Genomic DNA, 17,974 nt, shown 5'->3' with positions numbered 1-17,974 from the left:
TTCACCAAACTCGAGTGAAGGATTCGAAGTAAAAAAACTTCGAATTTCGAAGTGTTTTTTGGGCTACTTCGACCATCGAATGGGCTACTTCAAATCGAAGGATTCGAACTAAAACTCGTTCGACTATTCGACCATTCGATAGTCGAAGTACTGTCTCTTTAAGAAAAAACTTCGACCCCCTAGTTCGCCATCTAAAACCTACCGAACCCAATGTTAGCCTATGGGGAAGATCCCCATAGGCTTGCCTAAGTTTTTTTGGTCGAAGGATAATCCTTCAATCGTTGGATTAAAATCGTTCAATCGAAGGATTATTCCTTCGCTCGTTCGATCGAACTATTTGCGCTAAAATCCTTCGACTTCGATATTCAAAGTTGAAGGATTTTAATTCCCAGTCGAATATCGAGGGTTAATTAACCCTCGATATTCGACCCTTGGTGAATTTGCCCTTTACTGTGGCAATGTGGTACCAATAACAACCACAACAACAGAATCCCTTATCTCTTGAACTTTTAAATCTGTAGTCCATAAAGCAGACACAATCTGCTGATATTTTTTTCTGGAACTGAGAGAAAAATGTCCAAAATGCATGGCCCTTGTTCTAGTGACTGAAGTATATTTGAGCTGCAAATATAGACTGCTACACGTTTTTGTTATTGGTTATAATTAGATCAGGTGTAACTGCAGCAATATCACTAGTGTATTATTGAACACCTGGGATTAAAACAATTTTCACTCATAGAAGTAGCATATACTGGAAAAAGAGGTTGGACTGAAGAAGGGTTTAGGACAAATGTGAGGTAGAACTATTTTATTAACAAACCTGAAATTATATAGAAGAGGTTGCCAGGCCTAATGAGTGAGTGTATCAACAGGTCTATGTACGCCGTGTGTGCCTAAACTTTTCAGGAAAGGGAGGGTTGAAGCAAAAGGAGCCAGTAGTAGGTAGAACTACAGTAAAAGGTTTGGAAACAAAAGAGAATGAACTCTCAGCTGGGACTGAGTATTACATTCCATGCCTGCTCATAAGGCGTAAGATCAAAGGACATACTGAGTGATGGGCATAAGATGAATAAGCTGGGGAAAATGAAACAAACAAGACAGCTTTTTTGTAAATAAATAGTCTTCTTGATGGGTGGCAGTCAGGCTGTGTTTGCTTAAACCAACTGGTGACCATATTATCCCCATATCGCTTTTCTATTATTGGAGAGAGCCAGAAATGCTGTTTATATATTAAACTTAAAAATGGCATTTGTGGATTTAGTACTGTTGTATGAATAGAAACACAGAGGTTTGAAGAAAATAATCAAACTATAGAAATGGCACATAAAAGTTTTCTAAAGGTTAAAAATCCTTTTAAAAAAAGGACATTGTTATGTGCACTACCATATTTTCTTTATTGTAAGGCATTCAGAGACTTTCGTTTTAAGGAGGCAATGCACTTAACAATGGAGAATGTTTGATAGTAAAGGCTAGAAGTCACATTTCATCCCTGTTTCAACGTTATGTGCATGTATACTGTATGTTGTATGAGTACTTCTTTCTATGACTTGCATATGTATTGTTATGTGTTACTTAGAGCTCACATACATTTACACATGTGCATTTAGCTTTGTATATGGGCATTCTTTTTCAGTCTAAATGTAGCAACCAGATCCATCAGTCCTAAAAACTGAAGACCTCTCTATCCTCTTGGATCTTCAGTGCTTGCAATAGAGGGAAGTTGCTCAGGTTCTTGTCTTTAATAAGAAAGATGCTATCTTCTTGATTGTTACTGTGAAACCACATATTCTCATAGGTTTGGGGGCTGGGAGAAATGTCGCTGAGGAGAGGTTGTGTGGAGTTAGACCGTAAGTGAGAAGTTGATGTGGGACTTTGTCCAAGGTATCCTCCTGTTATCACCTTGGCATACTGCACGGTGTCAGCAACATTGATATAGGGTCCCTCTGTGTTATCTTTACTGCATTCTGGCTTGTGTTCAAATGAAACAGGATTGCATTTGGTGACATCTGTAGCTGGGGGTTTCTTCACAGCCCATCCCTCCAGAATTGTGAGATCACTGGTAATCATTTGATTGATTTCCCTAATGTTAAGTGACATCTTGGGGACCTACAGGACATAAAAACAAATAGTTAAACTTCTGTATTACCTAAATAATGAAATACAGTGAAGGACTATGCTTTGTTCGTGCAACTGTATTCCCTACTATCTCTTAACTCATGCATGAACCTGCATGAGTCAAGATAGTTTGACATCTTGGATGAATGTTGATTTAATTTTCAAGATATTCCCAAAATCCCAGTTTGCTGTTTTTTATTCTTGGAACTTTATTAGAATCAATGCTGTTACAAGGTAAGTCAAACAAACAAGGGAAAGTTGTGCTCACCACTATTTTTTAAAACCATTAGGCGGGGGTGCAATGAGGCTGTGACCACAAAATACATATAGACAAATACAGGAGTCCTCTGCACTCAACCCATTATCAATATATTTAAGGCAGCGACATTTTGTGCATACTGCTACTAAAAAATGCCTTACCCTTTAAACAACACAGGGATTGTTTGTCCATATATTGCAATATATTTAAGCTGGCCAACTACGTCAAAGTCATCCCATATCTGGCCAGTCCTACGCTTAATTTTCATCTGATTCAATAAGAATTCAATTGCTTAATTATACATTTTACAAAGGGACTTAGTCCCTTTGTAAAATGTATAATTAAGCAATTGTATAATGTCGCTTTCTTAAATATATTGATAATGGGTTGAGTGCAGAGGACCTCTTGTAGTTGACAAGGTAAGTCAACCCATGGCCATTTGTGCAAGGGGCACTCTTGCTTCAGATGGCAGCACCCCACAAGTTACCAGTAGTGGCAAAAAGCCTGTAACTTAAAGACCTGGATTTTCAGTCCAATGGTGTGTCCCCTGCAACACTGAAAAGCTAAATGCTGAGGCCTCAGTGTTTCACATAGCATAGAGTCTCCCCTGCTTATATGGGATATAAAAATGGGTGGCTAGAACCTGAAAACCGAAAAAGTCAATTCCATATAGGAGACCCTAGATGACAGTTTGCAATAAAACCATTAACTTTGGGTATTTTCTTTCTAGGAAAGCAATTGTTGTAGCAGCACTACAAAACTCAATTTGTATATTTCATGAATTATTCTAAAATAACGTAGGTCAGACTTGAAGTATTATCAGCACATGGGTAATTCTATAAGGTGTTGCTGTAAAACTCATGGCTCCAACATTTTCCAGCTAGTTGGTGCCCGTACCAAGGTGCCTGTTATTAGTTGTAATGGAAATTGCCTGTCTAGAAGAATGTCTGTAAGCATTTGATCATAAGTAAATATAGCTGTTGGGGGATACAAGAACAAAGCAGAGAAACATTGTTGAGAATCGTTGTTGGGCTGAGATGGTGCATTGCGGCTTTGGGTCTTTGCATTTATACATTTGTTACTGAAATCCATTTGCATGGAATACTGGCCTCTGTAAAGATTGCACTACTAGGTTTGAAGGAGTACCTAATAAGCATGTATAAATCCTGAAATTATCCAGAAAAATATTGTATCTGCAGTATTACTTTATTTTACCTCGTGAGATACTGGGCTCCATTTTCCCATGCTACTGTTTGCAGGATCTGGTACAACTGGCCAAAACTTCTTCTTCACTCTATCCAACAAGAAAGCAACATGAACGAGTTACTAGAACCATTAAGCAATGAATGATTGTAAAAATATGCTGCTGACATCTAACTACAAGTAAGACTGAGACTAGACTTGATCTCAGACAAAACAATTATTTGAAATGACTTGTGCATAGCACATTGTTACTGGTGGGACATTAGATCAGCTAAATATATAGCTATAAATAATTTTATACACCCCATTTTATACTGCAAAAATGGGTTGTAGAGGGACGCTTTTAGCGCTGAACTTTTTCCCAAGAAATCTGATGTAAGGTGCAGAAATTTACCCTTGTTTAGCCAGGCAAAGGAAGAGGCTTCCAGTAACGATCATCACAGATGCCACACACAGAACCATTATTAATACGTGGATTTCAATCTCATCTGGATAATAAAAGGATTGTAACAATTAAACCATATTCTGTTAGCCTGTATCTACTACAAGGGCTTTCCAAACCTCCATAGTTTACTCCTTCCTGAATCTCTGTTTACTCCTTCCTTTTTACTTACCTAAGAGAGTGGTATAAATCATGAGTACTGATCCATTGACACTGCCTTCAGCTGTTGCGCAGCTTATCAGCACAGTATACATGCCTAAAGGCTGCAGGTTCCTGATCTCAAATCTTGTCAAAGAGCTGTTCAGAGTTGCAGCTTAAAAGGGATTTAAAAGCAATTTGAAAAGTATAAATATGTTTCCTGGTCCAAAAGGCTATAGATTGTCAACACATGGTTTGGTAAGTTTGTAATGACGTAAGATTGTAAGATATAAAATAGATAACAGATTCAAGCAACTGGACGGCACTCTGGTTAAAAAACCTTGTTAAAAAAACTCTGGTTAAGCCTATAATTAAGGGAGTTATTCCCGAAACGCGTTAGGTGTATCTAGGGTTGCCACCTGGCTGGTAAAAATGGTGGTTGATCCCAATGTTATCAATAGGTAAAAAAGATAAATATATAGGAAGGCTGGTATTTTTTCCCAGAATTGGTGGCAACCCTAGGTGTATCCTATTCGCAGCCTGCTGCAATAAAACAGCCATCCACCTGGCCTTTAGGAGCTGCTTTGTACAAAACGGTAGCTTGGAGTAGTCTTTCCTTATCTGTTTGCTGCTTATTAAATAGGTAACTTTATAGGGAATAGATTAGGAGCCTATTTATTACACCTCAAAATGTAATAACATTTTTAAGGGAAAAAAAATGCTGCAGCATTACCTGCATATAATACAATCTGTAAATAATAATTATATAACGTCCAGTTCAAATTAACCTTGCAATCATCTAGTTTTGTAATGACTGACATCAGTTTACATAACTTACAGAATGTTCTGTCATTGTCAGCCCAGAAGATGGTGTAGTTTGTTATAAATCCATGGCGTCTCTCCAAGGGGATAGGTTCCCAGGACAGCTGGGCTGATGACTTAGTGACACGTATTAGTGTAAGTTTGGGGGCGAATTCTGGAACTGTAAAATTATAACCACAATGTGGTATTGAGGGGTCAATGAAGAAACACACAAGGAACAAACACATGGATAGATACTGTAACTGTAATGGTGGCCATACACAGCCCACTAAAAGCTGCTGACAGACCGAGTCAGCAGCTTATTGGCCCATGTGTGGGGCCATCCGACGGGCTTCCCTGATCGATATGGCCATAATTCGGGCAGATGTAGATTGGGCAGGGTTAAAAATCCTGTCAGATCGCGGCCGCATTTGTTTTTTTGATGTGATCCCTCGATCCAACCGCCCATATTGCATGAATTATGGTCCCTAGGGCCCACGATCGGATCATCCCGATATCCCCCACCTCAATGTGGGAATATTGGGGAGAGATCCGCTCGTTTGGCGACCGCCAAACAAGTGGATCTCTACGTATATGGCCACCTTAAAGGACATATAAATCCCCCACGCAAAAATTTAATCAGTGAACAGCCTCTTTGAAATCTCTATATAACTGTCGCACATCGCATATGTGCTGTTTGCAGATATAAATGCACTGACAATGTGTCTGAGGGAAAATGGCCCCCTGGTGAAAGCTACCATTTGTTTTAGGGAAATGTAATGATGCTGGCAAACGGAGGGGGTATAAGCAGAACAAATAATGCCATTTGGGTGGGGGAGATGTGCCCAAATTATATACGTGGTAGGAAAATTTAGGCTTTACATGTCCTTTAAGACTATTTAAAATGAAAAAAATATGTATAAAAAAAGTAGGGTTGGCTAGTACCAACCCCCTGTCATTGTCAGAGATAATTCTGCTTTATAAATTAACAGCATGCATAAGACCTCCATTATAGGCAAATTCTAGCTTAATTTTTTTTATATAATTCCTGGTTTTAATAAAATTAAAAGCACACTCACTTCCTTGTCTGGAATAGGCATTAATTAGTACTGGGGATCCAACTTGATTTTCATATATAGGATAAACCCAGACAGTATACTGCTGAAAAGGTTCAATATCTAGAAGTAAATGAAGCAAATGTTGAGTCTTAAAGAATTAAGACAGAGGTTAAACAGTCTTTGTGCATATTCTATTTCTAACCTCCAATTTAAAGTACACTATTATCTAGAGTTAATAATGGCTAGGTAGAGCTACCAAATATCTACAAGAGGGCAGCACAAAACACAAACAAACAGTTGGACTGTAGTGCACATGATGTCTTTTATTTGTATTGAACTTTTAAAAAAAATCACATGCTCCATTATATAAAAAAAAAAAAAGTGGAGCTCATTTATGAACACTGGGCAAATTTACCCGCGGGCAGTATCCCATAGCAAACAAACAATCAGTGCTTGGCTTTTTTCACGCAGCTGCAGGTAGAACAATGAATGCAACAATCTGATTGGTTGCCATGGGAAACTGCCCACGGGCAAATTTGCCCAGTGTTCATAAATGACCCCCAGTTAGCCTTATAGTCTGGAAGATAACAGGGGTCATTTATGACCTTCAAGGTCATTCAGATGAGCACGTTAGGGAGGCAGAGGCGCAGGCCTCAATGGGTGTCTGTCCTGCACTCCCTGGTGCTACACTGTGCACCTAGCATCAGTTTTTTTATCCAGCACAAATGCAGTGTAGCAATTTCCAACTGGGACAGGGTATTTATAATTCTGACTTACGTACCATATTATTTGGTAGTTGTAAGCTTTGAAAGGGAGCTATAATCAATATTTCAGTTACTGAAAACATATTTTTATGAATATAAAACAAATTAAATAATGTGCTTTTTCAAAGATGTAAAAGTGTAATTCCCTCTCTCTCGGCAGTATTTGCACTGCTCTGTTCCTTGTTACTGCTAGGCTGCACTGTATTTTAGAAAATACACTTTTCTGCCATGCAGGATGTTGATTTTTCAGCAAAAAGCACTTGCTCCTGTACAGTAGCTTTTGGACAAATGCTACTGCAGGGAAGACAAGTGTCTTATGCTGTAAATACATTACAAAGAATCCAGTAGTACACTGATGAATTGTCAAATATTGAAAAAAGGTCAGCTCAAAAGCAGCATAGATCAGCAGCAATGATGCAAAGAGAGTGGAAGACAGCAAATGGCAGATTTGAATCTGAAACTGCAGTTATTCATACAAACAATTTTTTTTATTTTAATTATAGTTCTTTAAACAAAGCTTTTGTATTAGCTTTTGTCATTCAAAAATCAAAAACAGCTCAGGCCACACATAAATACATTCATCATGGATTGATTTCATGTTACCCAGAATTTTTGGGATCAGAATTTTTACTGATAAGGGTTTTTTCCTATCATGAATCAGCATACCTTAAGTCTGCTAAAAACATTTAAACATTAAATAAACCCAATATGATTGTTTGCCTCTAATGCAGATATATGTAACTGGGTTAGAATCAACATGCAAAGTATTAAAACAAGCTTTTTTAAAAAAAATGTAATCATTGTTTTATAATAATATCCACGGGAGACGGCTTTTCCATAATTTAGAGCTTTCTGGATAAAGGGTTTCCAGATAAGGTATACCTGTAATAGAAAATATGTCTGAACATGCTACTACCATTCCCAGGGTTTGCTATTTTAGGATATCTGGGTTAAAGTACTATTACTAAAAATTGCACCCCTTATTTCTCATACACAGAGTATGGGAATAGATCTCCGGATTTATTCTATGCAGCTTCTCTTGCGTGTAGTACGCCCTATATATAAGATAAAGCTGTAGAATTTTGTGCCTGACTTGACTGACACTTGTGCGTGGGTATGTAGGATCTCTCTCCATTGTAAATCTGTGAGATCCCCCACCTCTACTTCCCAAGCTTTTCTACACTTGGGTAGATTTCTTGTTTATATACTTCCGGGTACACTTATACACCTGTGAGATCTTACACTGAGGGGCAGATTTATTAAGGGTAGAACGTCAAGTTCATGAGAGTTTGGATTGCCTCACCGCTACGGCAAATGGTTCAATAGCAATTGAGAACAGAAGGGGGGACAGGGGGCAGCCCTGCCTTGTACCCCTTGACAGGTAGAATGGTTGTGTAGTGGTTGCCCTGAGTCTCGGTGCTGCAGTGGGAGCTGCATAGAACAGCTTTATAAGCATTTCAAGGCTTTTCATAGACACACACACACACCCACTCAACTGTATCAAATGCTTTTGGAATGTCAAGCGCAGCTATTACCATAGTGCCCACACCGGTGTGGGGGACCATGAAATTCAGATACAGACATTTACCTGACATTTAGGACTGTCGTTTTGCCTGGCATGAAGCCCAGCTGATCATCCACCAATAAATGAACATTGAAGTTACATATTTACACACTAAAACAACCAAAATGTTCCTACCTTGCAAGATGGAGAAGCTGCTTCCATCTGGTTCAGTTTTCCAGTTGAAGTCACTTTCAAGATGTTGTGTGCTTTTTCTCCACTCTAGCACATAGCTCTTGGCCATGGCTTGCAACTTCCACTCCACCGCAAGGCTGTTATCAGTATTAGGAAACACATGGATCCAGGAGACAGGCATACCTGGAACTTCATTGGCGTTGACATTAATTTATTTTCATAAAACATGTAATCTGACTGAGTATGACTGCTCTGTGTATTGCAATTGTAATGTTACTTTTACAAAGTTTAGTGCAATGGTCAGTAACCACTGGACCCCACTCAGGATTAATTTTATTGAATGTAGTTGCTACAGATTACTACACTGATGTAAACTGTGTTAGTATTTGTATCCAAAAATTGTATCAATGTCCCCTATAAAATTCTTCCTAAAAATACTTACATAGTAAGGACTTTGTACTCACTTTTTCTATCTCTAAAGTCAATTTCCATTACTGGTGAATGCCCAGCAGTGTTATAAACCCATAGAAAAGCTCCAGTTGCTCCATGTGGCAGGTGGAAAGTGCAATTGAGAGAGGTTGTGTTGCACACCACATTGGCACTCTGATATGGATCTAAACTGATGCCCACGACGTACCAGGGGTTTTCAGAATTGGCTTCTTCCTTCTTTAGTGCCTAAGGAAGATCAACACAAACAGCTCTAGTCCTATGATACTATGTTGGGCAGTGACAAAGCCCCAAGTGCCTTCCTTTGCCCGCAATAAAAATCACCTCATAAGTGCCTGCATAGTCAATTTAATGCAGTCCTCACTTTGAGCAAGTCATGTGTAATAGAAAGTAACCACTTTCAAAAGAGTGTATGATCCCAAAGTGACAATAAACTATTACATTATGTTCCTCCTCCACAAACAAATATATTTTGGCATCTGTTATGGTTTCCTTATTACATGATACTTCCCTTTTATGAATGATTTTGAGCAATCTGTTCAATGCAAAGTGAAAGTCTTATGGTGTTAGTTTTATATGCATATGCCACCTAGTAGCAGAATACAGTATCTGTCAAAAAATATGTACTTTATTTTTAAAAAGTATACATTAATAAAAGCAACTAAACAATATCAGTTTGGGCATTGAAGCTCTTATTTAACTGCTAGGGCGTAACCAACTTAGCAATCAGGGAACAGTTTTAAAATTGAACTGGATCAATAAATAGTATAATAAATAGTAAAAAAAAACTTAATAGGGCAATAATCAATAAAAAAAATCAAACCAGAGTTTTTTTTTTATTATAATAAGAAAATAGAGATGTTATGCATCCATTTTGGGGATACAGGAAAGTTGCTTAGAATTACATTTTCCTTCTTTCTTTTCATTATGCAAATAAAAATTTCCCTTTAATTATATTTGACTTTTGTTTTTTATACTTTGTGGGTGTTCTGGTTTCATTCATAACAGGAAATGGCTTAAATTGAGCAGAGTCACAGGGCCAGGCTGGATATTCATTATGAATACACCCTGGCACACTCCAACAATGAAATAGATATTACTGCAAAGTTAGCAAGTCGTGTGCCAAAAATGCAGCACTGATTCTTCTGATGATTGTTATGACTGAGGTAAAACCAAGCTGTACACACATTTACTGATTAAACCCTTTGTTTGGGCATCATGAGGACGCCAGCTCAATAAAGCACAAATTTTGGGGTGTGACATCTACATCAGGTATTTCTTTTTCTTATTTGGGTGTTGGGCTCTTAATGGAATGGCGGCATAAGAAAGAGTAACAACAGTTAATCATATGAGGTGTCGGTCTATAGGCTGAAAGCTATACTTGTAACAAACAATGATTGAGGATGTTTGAGTAAAGCGGAGCTCACCCTTGGCCATGCAGCATCTTCCGGCCACTTCCGTCCGGTATGCATGTAATAGAATTGAACCCGCTATCCGTCGCTGATCCAAATATCAAAGAGAATCGCTGTTTGAAAATGCGGCTTTTATTCAAAAACACAGTGCGATGTACATGGCAGTGGATATGTGATATTGATATTTGGATCAGCGCCGGATGGCGGCTTCAATTCTATTGAAAGCTATACTTAGCTAGCTTTAGTATGAAGATTGAGTGTAGCTCAGATTATAGCCAGGCACCATGCAAGAATGTTGGCAACTAATCCTGTCTGGTCAGAGCACATATAAGGTGAAGGGCATGTAACCAGGCAGATAAAATACTAAACATGCTCAACCAAGGCCGGAACTAGGTGTAGGCAGAGTAGGCACTTGACTAGGGCGCAAAGCTGGGGGGGGGCGCCAGGCACGTACCTTCTCTGCCTCCTACCCCTAGTCCAGTCCCCTCTCTGCCAGACTTTCCGTCTGCATGCGTGCGCCAATTCATGCATGCACATGGACGTCTATTCGCGCATGTGCACAAGCGATGGTTAGTGCAAGCGCCCAGTCGACACCACAACCGGTCAGGTTTCATATGGTGCCGGCTGGTCTATTTAAAGACTTTTATATCCTTTTGATTCAATCAAGTAATTCAGTGTAATGTTGTATCTGTAGCAGAAATGACATTGTTTGCACTAAAAAAATAATATTGTTGACCAAAACTGGAGAGACACGTTACTGTAATTCCTTGCAAATGGCAAGACTTAAAAGCCGATTTACACAGCAATAAGTATCCAATTATTCCCCAGCAATATCAGCCTATGGGTCTTTTTTCTATGTAGAACAACAAAAGGCACAAAAGCATTAGTGTGTGTACATCAATATGCCATACACTAGACGGCTGCATCCAAATTGCCTTGTGCCTGGGACCAGTGCTCCAATTAATGTTTATGAGGAACTAAGCACAATGGCATAGTGATCAGAGACACATGTAAGATATTAATATCACTGACCAGTCATAAAGTACAATTGTGGGTGTGCTAAGAAATTGTGCGTGAAGGTAAAATACCGTGTAAATACACTGTGGTTATACTCCTCCTGAAACGATCACTGAAGCAAATGGAAACAATTGTTTCATGTTCTATTTAAAATGTGGGTACTTTACCTTCCACAATAGCTGTATTTGTGTTGGGCCATCACCTGTAGCTTTTAGAATCCTCCACCAGGTCTTCATTTTACCAATGGGAGCTTTAAAATAAACCAGTACAATCTTATATTCTATACATATAATAAATACACGGTTTTTCCAGGAACATTTACAGCAACCACATTAAGGTGTTTAGGAAACAAAACATTTTTTTGAGCCATTTAAGCATCAGATTTTACTGCAAACTTGTACTTAGTACAGTTATACCTATGCTGGTTTAGTTTTATTGTACCTTTCTTAATAGACTATGAAAATTCCTAGAAAGGAACTGCTATTTAGGCTTCTGTTAACTGACCAGTTCAAATGGCCATGCTCTTATGATGTCAAACCATCTCCCTTGGCTTGCTATCCCATTTTTCTTATTTCCCCTTTGTTAGAGGATTATAATACAATATGGAAAGTTATCATAAAAGTTCTCATAAAAAGCAAAATTTGAATCTGTTACTTTTTTATGAATCTTGGACAAAACGCTATAGGAATTTTATTGCAAATCAACATTTCCATGGGACAAATTAAAAACACAAATAAAACAAAAATGGATAAATAATGACCCCCCCTTGTTTCAGTTTGAATGATACTAAAGAAGGTGTACTATTCTGTTTCTTTAAATACAAACCTGATTCAGCTGTGAGTACACTTGCATCTGATCCCCACTCACTCCAGTATCCTTCCAGAAATCTTCGAATGCAGCGTACTTGAAAACGATATCTTGTAGCAGGGGAAAGGTTACAGTATTCCAGTTCATCTGAATCTTTTGTCGTGGGTTGAACCTGAGAAAACCCAGAGTCATAGAACAAATTTAGGAAGATTCCTTTAGTGGCAAATACTCCCTAGAACTAGGCCCAGATTGGCAATCCTTAAATACTGGCAAATGCCAGAGGGGCTGCTGTAAGATGTCACTATTTATTAGGCTTTTAGGGGGTGTTTGTGCTTCTGTATACTTGAAATGTCAGGGCCTATTTTGAATTTCAGTCTGGACCTACCTAGCACCCATATATTAATTTGGATGCTATAGTACAGGAATTATGACTTTCCAGGATTAGTCATATTGTAACCATGGCTCCTGACTGCAGTATTAAAACAAAATAAAAATGTCAGGCATCCGACAATGCTTGGATTATGCTTAGGTTAGAATTCAGTTTATGCCCTCTTGCCACATAAAATCTAATCTAAAATCTAATAGTATCCAGGTTTATACAATAAATTACCTCTATCCATTGGTTCTCGTCTGCCTTTCTGTAGCGCAACTGATACCACTGTTCAATATAACTCCCCGGTTCTGACTTTTTTGTCTGGATCCTGACACAGCCTGGGAGAGAAATAACTGGTGCAGCTTCCTTGATGACTGGAGGGTCCAACTTCACTAAAAAAGGAAAACATGCAAAAAAATGCTTCATTGTTTTTGCACATAACTATAGATTACATTTTGCCAACTCTTTTAAGATGGTTTATTGAAACACAGGGGTGCCCATCAGCTTACAAAGTCCTATTCCTACACACTTTTATTGAGTTGCCTCATAATACTGGACCCATTGTGGATTACCAGTAAAACAAGTTGTGGTCACTCCTGTACTTACTCCAATCCAAATTATTCTTTGTGGGATTTATGAGTCTCCTTGCTTTACACTTCCTCAGTCTTTCATTCAGTCTCTTATTCTGTTTAGAAACATTTTATTTGCAATTTACAATTCCAACTATGGGGGAATTAAAGGAAAAACTTATTTTTCAACTTATTTCTTTAGTCATTTGTTTACAATATATATTGGAACATCTAAAAAATTTGGTTTAAATATTGCCATAGTCTCCAGTAACAGTGGTCAGCTGCGTTTGCCTGAATTTTCTGTACATTGATATTATATATATATATATATATATATATATATATATATATTCACTTAAGATATTATTTTATATCTATCTATATACACACAAGTCAAGTGAGGAAAGTGTAGTTTCTCCATGCTTTTTTTCCCCAGAATTCCAGCATAGCGGTACCAAGGGTAAATTTAATGCAGCAGCACAAGCATTTTCGACAAACTGGACACATCTGGCAGCATTTCCAGCTTCGGTGTGTAAGTGATGTCTGTGTCAGATTCTGTAGGTGCAAGTGTGCTGCGTCTGTTGACTCTGTATGTGATGGGAACCCCGGAGGTTCAGGAGGTGGTGGTAGCTACAGGGTTTCTCTGCGTCTATAGGAGCAGCAGTGCTCAATTTGGAACAGAAGGCATTAAAGTCTGAGCAGTGCCGAGCGTGACTGTATGGAAGTTTGACTGTATACTGGCACATTTGACGTAAGTACCTTTGATTAACTGGGTTTTATGAGCTACTGGCTGCAGGGAAATTTTCGGGACTGCAATTTCACTTGAGAATGTAAATGAGCTTTTATTTGCTGTCCCATTTAATGTATTGTAAGGACCCATAGGGTTAATGTGCCCTATGGCTTTAAATCCCTACACTTAGTGATGGGCGAATTTGTTCCGTTTCGCCGGAAAATTCGCGAAACGGCAAAAAATTCACGAAATGGCGCTGGTGGCAGTTTATGACTCCGGCGTCCGGTTTTTTCGCCGCCAGCGAAATTTTTTTTTGACGCTGGCAAATTTTTTCGGGCGAATTTTCACGGGCGTTTCGCGAATTTATTCGCTGGCGGTGAATCACGCAAATTCGCAGCGAATTCGCCCATCCCTACCTACACTTCCTGAAATCCCTGGTTGCTGGGCAGATGCCCATGTAGCTAGTTGTAATTTACATATCCCAGTTATTGGCCAAGAGGTGTTGTGACCACTTCCTGTCACACACTGGTATAGTGAGTGAGAAAGGGTGGTTTCCATTGAAGGCCCAGTAAAGCCAAGTTTGCCCTAGAGGGACCAGTACCTCTAGGGAGAGAGATAAGTCGGGGAACAGGGACCCTGTGAACAATGCTAGTTAATGACAGGGTTACTATCTGTTATAGCCTCTCTGTAAGACAGTGAGGAAAGAGAGAAAGAGCAGTGTTGTGCTCCATCAAGGATTGTAGCAGGAAGTATCTTCCCAGGCTGTAAGATTTGCCTACAGTGAAGGGACCACCGTAGATAGGGTGTCAGGCTTAAGGTTCTCCTCCTTGACCACTCCACTGGGTGAGATCCAGACCATGTGTGAGGTATTTCTGCCTGGAGTTATGCTGTACTGCCTTGACTACATCCTCAGGGGATCCATATACAGTTGGCTCTGATGTACTGTCCTAGCCTGTGAATATATTCTGCATATGCTTGTATGCACTGTAAGTAACCCTGTGGATCATTTGTCTCTGACAAATAAAATATTTTGTTCTGTTTGATTTGCAAGAACCTCCTGACCGCCTCTTCTTTTATTCAGTTTATACACAGTAGCCTGTGGGAATTTAGATGCACTACACCACATTTGCTCCACTTTGGGAAGGCCCAGCCTTAAGTGTTAGAGTCAAATGTAACCCATGCTCTAGTATACTAGCTGGTTGTTAAACCCTTTGGCTTGTATAGCCCAAAATCGTGTTACTGTACATGGCTCATTTCTGAATGGCATTCAATAGTACATTTTAGTCTTTTTTCTGTCCTAACCATGGTCAGTAAGTGTAGCAATAAACAGAAGATGTTTCCAGTAAAAGATGATCGTTTATTGACTGTAATGGGTCATTGGATTAGGGAAACTGTTATTTATGCTTTATTTCAGAATAACAAGGGAATATTTTTTAGCATTCTTTGAACTAACTGATAGGATAGTGTTCTGACCTGTAGCTGCTATTAAATTACAGCACCCGGCAGGGCATTCCACAACCTAACTGCGGTTACATTATATTGACTCGTGGGGGTAATGTAGTCTAATAACCCACAGCAACTTCAAAACAGATGACAAGTAATATATACCCACTGATTATTTGCTTTTTCCTACTAAATCTGGTGAAAACTTTGCAACTTTTACATTATTCTCAATCTATAAACATTCCAAAGTAGAGAGGACATTACCATAGTTCATTGGTGTGACACAGAGATAGGATGAGTTAACAGATCCCAACTCATTTTGCACTACAATCCATACTGCATGTTTCTGGGTGAAATGGAATTCAAGACGGGGGATGGTGCATGATGTCTCACCAGGTTGTGGCACACAATTGTATTTTTTCCCCTCAATCGGTTTACAATCTTTATTCGTCCTAAAAAAGAGTAAATTTCATAAGGCAATGTAATTCCAGTATTCTTTTTTTTTTTTGTAACATATTTTATTGATTTTTGCAATAAAGTACATGTACAACATGAAATGTTTCTTGATGTTGTTTGTACAGTATTGTTATTAATAATAGACACAAATCATAACAAAGTAAAAGTAAACTAAAACGGAAACAAAAAACACGATTACCATAGTATTCAGGAGTAGTTAAAGTATTCTTAATTTAAAAGCTAAGGAAAGTAATTTGGCACAAGGGGGTGCCAAATGTTAGGCACCCCCAAGCACCAGGGTTCTGCCAATGAGCACCATGGAGTGAGCTTCTTTTCGCTTTTTCAATCCACAAATTACCTGGGCAGATGCATGAAATATCTTCCTGCTTCTTCTTTCTTCTCACTGCTGCGAATTCACAATAGAGGGAAAAACTGAACTTTAACGAAAAAGCTGGATATTTCATGCATCTGCCCCAGTAATTTGTGGACTGAAGAAGCAAAAAGAAGCTCACTCCGTGGTGCTCATTGGCAGAACCCTGGTCCTGTGCAGTTTTCTGCTGATAGGAGCACCGGCCCGGGGTGTCAGGAAAGTAAATAGAAACACTTGGGAGTGCCTAACATTTGGCACCTCCAAGTGCCAAATTACTTTCCTTCTCCTTTAAACATGTTCAGATTTTGTTTTATGTTGTAGCAGAAAAATATGCTATAATATATGCTCCAAGCTAAAATCTATTTGGGTTTTGAATATAATATAAGGATGGACCACCACTTTATAAATGTCTACATTAACTCAACTTAGAAATGACACACTCAGCATTTCTTTGGTTTCCTCTGTGCAGTTTGTTTGGTGTATCATGTTTGCTAGTGGGCATTATGTAAATCTGGAATTCCAGCGTAAGGGCTGATTCTCAGCCTGCAGCCAAGTTTCAGAAATAATCTACAGACACTACCAGATGACTATTTGGTGCAAACATTTGTATCTTTTATTATGTGTCACTGTGCAACCAAGATAAATGTATTTGCAAATGCTAATCGGTACTCACCTAGCAATTGAGAGTGTTGCATTGGTCTTTAGCAAGGGGTTTCTCCCAAGCTGCCAGCTGCATACTAGCCTGTCATCTGTGAGGTTTAGCTGGCACATCAGATTGGTCGGTTTAGCTGGAGGATCTACAACAGATGGAAATAAATCTAGTAGATGATATAGCTAAGATCACAGTACTTGAAATGAATATAATGTTTCATAAACTGTACTAATTATGACAAAAGTGAATACAAAGATTTCATGTAAAATCGCAAACATGAATTTTCTTACAAATATAGGTATGGAGTCCCTTTTTAAGAAACCCATTATTTGGAAAAGTTCCTAATGATGGAAAGGCCATCTCCCATTTAAAGCAAAAAAAATCTAATATTTTAAAACAGTACCTTGAAACTGAAGGTAACGAAGCTGCACGAATCCATATTGGTGGCAAAGCTATCCTATTGGGTTTATTTAATGTCTAAATGTTTTTTTTTAGTTTATGGTATAGAGATCCAAATTATGAAAAGACCTGTAATGTGGAAAAGGTCAGCATTCTGGATAATTGTTCCTATGCCCAGGGTTGGACTGGGGGGCTTCGGGCCCCCACACCCCTACTCCGACGCGCTTCTAGGCGCGCGCATGACGGCACTCATGCGTGAATGTCACCATGCGCATGCGCTGACGCATTTTTTACGAGAGGGGTCTTCGGGAGAAAGGGGTCTGGCCCGGCTGGGGGCCCATGAGGGTTGGGGCCCACCGGGTTTTTTTTCCAGACCGACACTGCCTATGCCTGTTTAACTATGGGAATATTATTTCTTAAAAATATGTTTTTCATATTAGGTTCAATAATGCCTAATCTCAGCATCAATACTGATTGTGTTATAATGTATTACGGGTTCAACTGCTCACAGGTTTCGAAAATAGAAGCAAATATCTGGTTGATAACTGTTACTGGACTGGTGCAAATCTTAGTAAATTAAGCACATTTAGGCTCACTTATAAACACTGGGCAAATTTAAACCCGTAGCAACCAATCAGTGATTAGCTTTTTTTTAAGACAGTTGCAGGTTGAACTGCCTATGTGCAAATGACCCCCATTGTCTTTATCTATATTGTTTTGATGTAATTTTATGCAGTTTAGTCTCAGATTAAACAAATCTTCTTAGCCACTTAAGCAAACATTAGAACGCAAATGAGATTTGAATAGAGGTAGTTTTGAATAG

The 17,974-nt window shown here is 38.8% G+C and overlaps 1 protein-coding gene across 2 annotated transcripts in view; it reads right to left on the bottom strand.

The window, feature by feature from the left end:
* Positions 1-250: 250 nt before the first annotated feature.
* The window catches only part of csf3r.L (colony stimulating factor 3 receptor L homeolog), a 35,450-nt gene continuing 17,726 nt past the window's right edge, over positions 251-17,974 (bottom strand). The window contains exons 4-16 of one of the 2 annotated variants that reach the window (XM_041581903.1): positions 16,774-16,897; positions 15,539-15,726; positions 12,770-12,924; positions 12,178-12,331; positions 11,520-11,602; positions 8,941-9,151; positions 8,480-8,665; positions 6,038-6,136; positions 4,996-5,139; positions 4,192-4,332; positions 3,972-4,065; positions 3,590-3,668; positions 251-2,106 (exon numbers count right to left, since the gene is read on the bottom strand). In XM_041581903.1, coding sequence (XP_041437837.1) covers positions 1,663-2,106; positions 3,590-3,668; positions 3,972-4,065; positions 4,192-4,332; positions 4,996-5,139; positions 6,038-6,136; positions 8,480-8,665; positions 8,941-9,151; positions 11,520-11,602; positions 12,178-12,331; positions 12,770-12,924; positions 15,539-15,726; positions 16,774-16,897 — 2,102 coding nt within the window. In that variant the 3' untranslated portion in view covers positions 251-1,662. The remainder of the gene's footprint in view (positions 2,107-3,589; positions 3,669-3,971; positions 4,066-4,191; positions 4,333-4,995; positions 5,140-6,037; positions 6,137-8,479; positions 8,666-8,940; positions 9,152-11,519; positions 11,603-12,177; positions 12,332-12,769; positions 12,925-15,538; positions 15,727-16,773; positions 16,898-17,974) is intronic. The other variant, XM_041581904.1, reaches the window with a different exon arrangement.

Source organism: Xenopus laevis, chromosome 2L, assembly GCF_017654675.1.
Source record: "Xenopus laevis strain J_2021 chromosome 2L, Xenopus_laevis_v10.1, whole genome shotgun sequence".
In the NCBI taxonomy this organism is placed as follows: Eukaryota; Metazoa; Chordata; class Amphibia; order Anura; family Pipidae; genus Xenopus; species Xenopus laevis.
The sequence above is the reverse complement of the archived record's forward strand: the minus strand, read 5'-3'. Positions and strand labels throughout refer to the sequence as shown.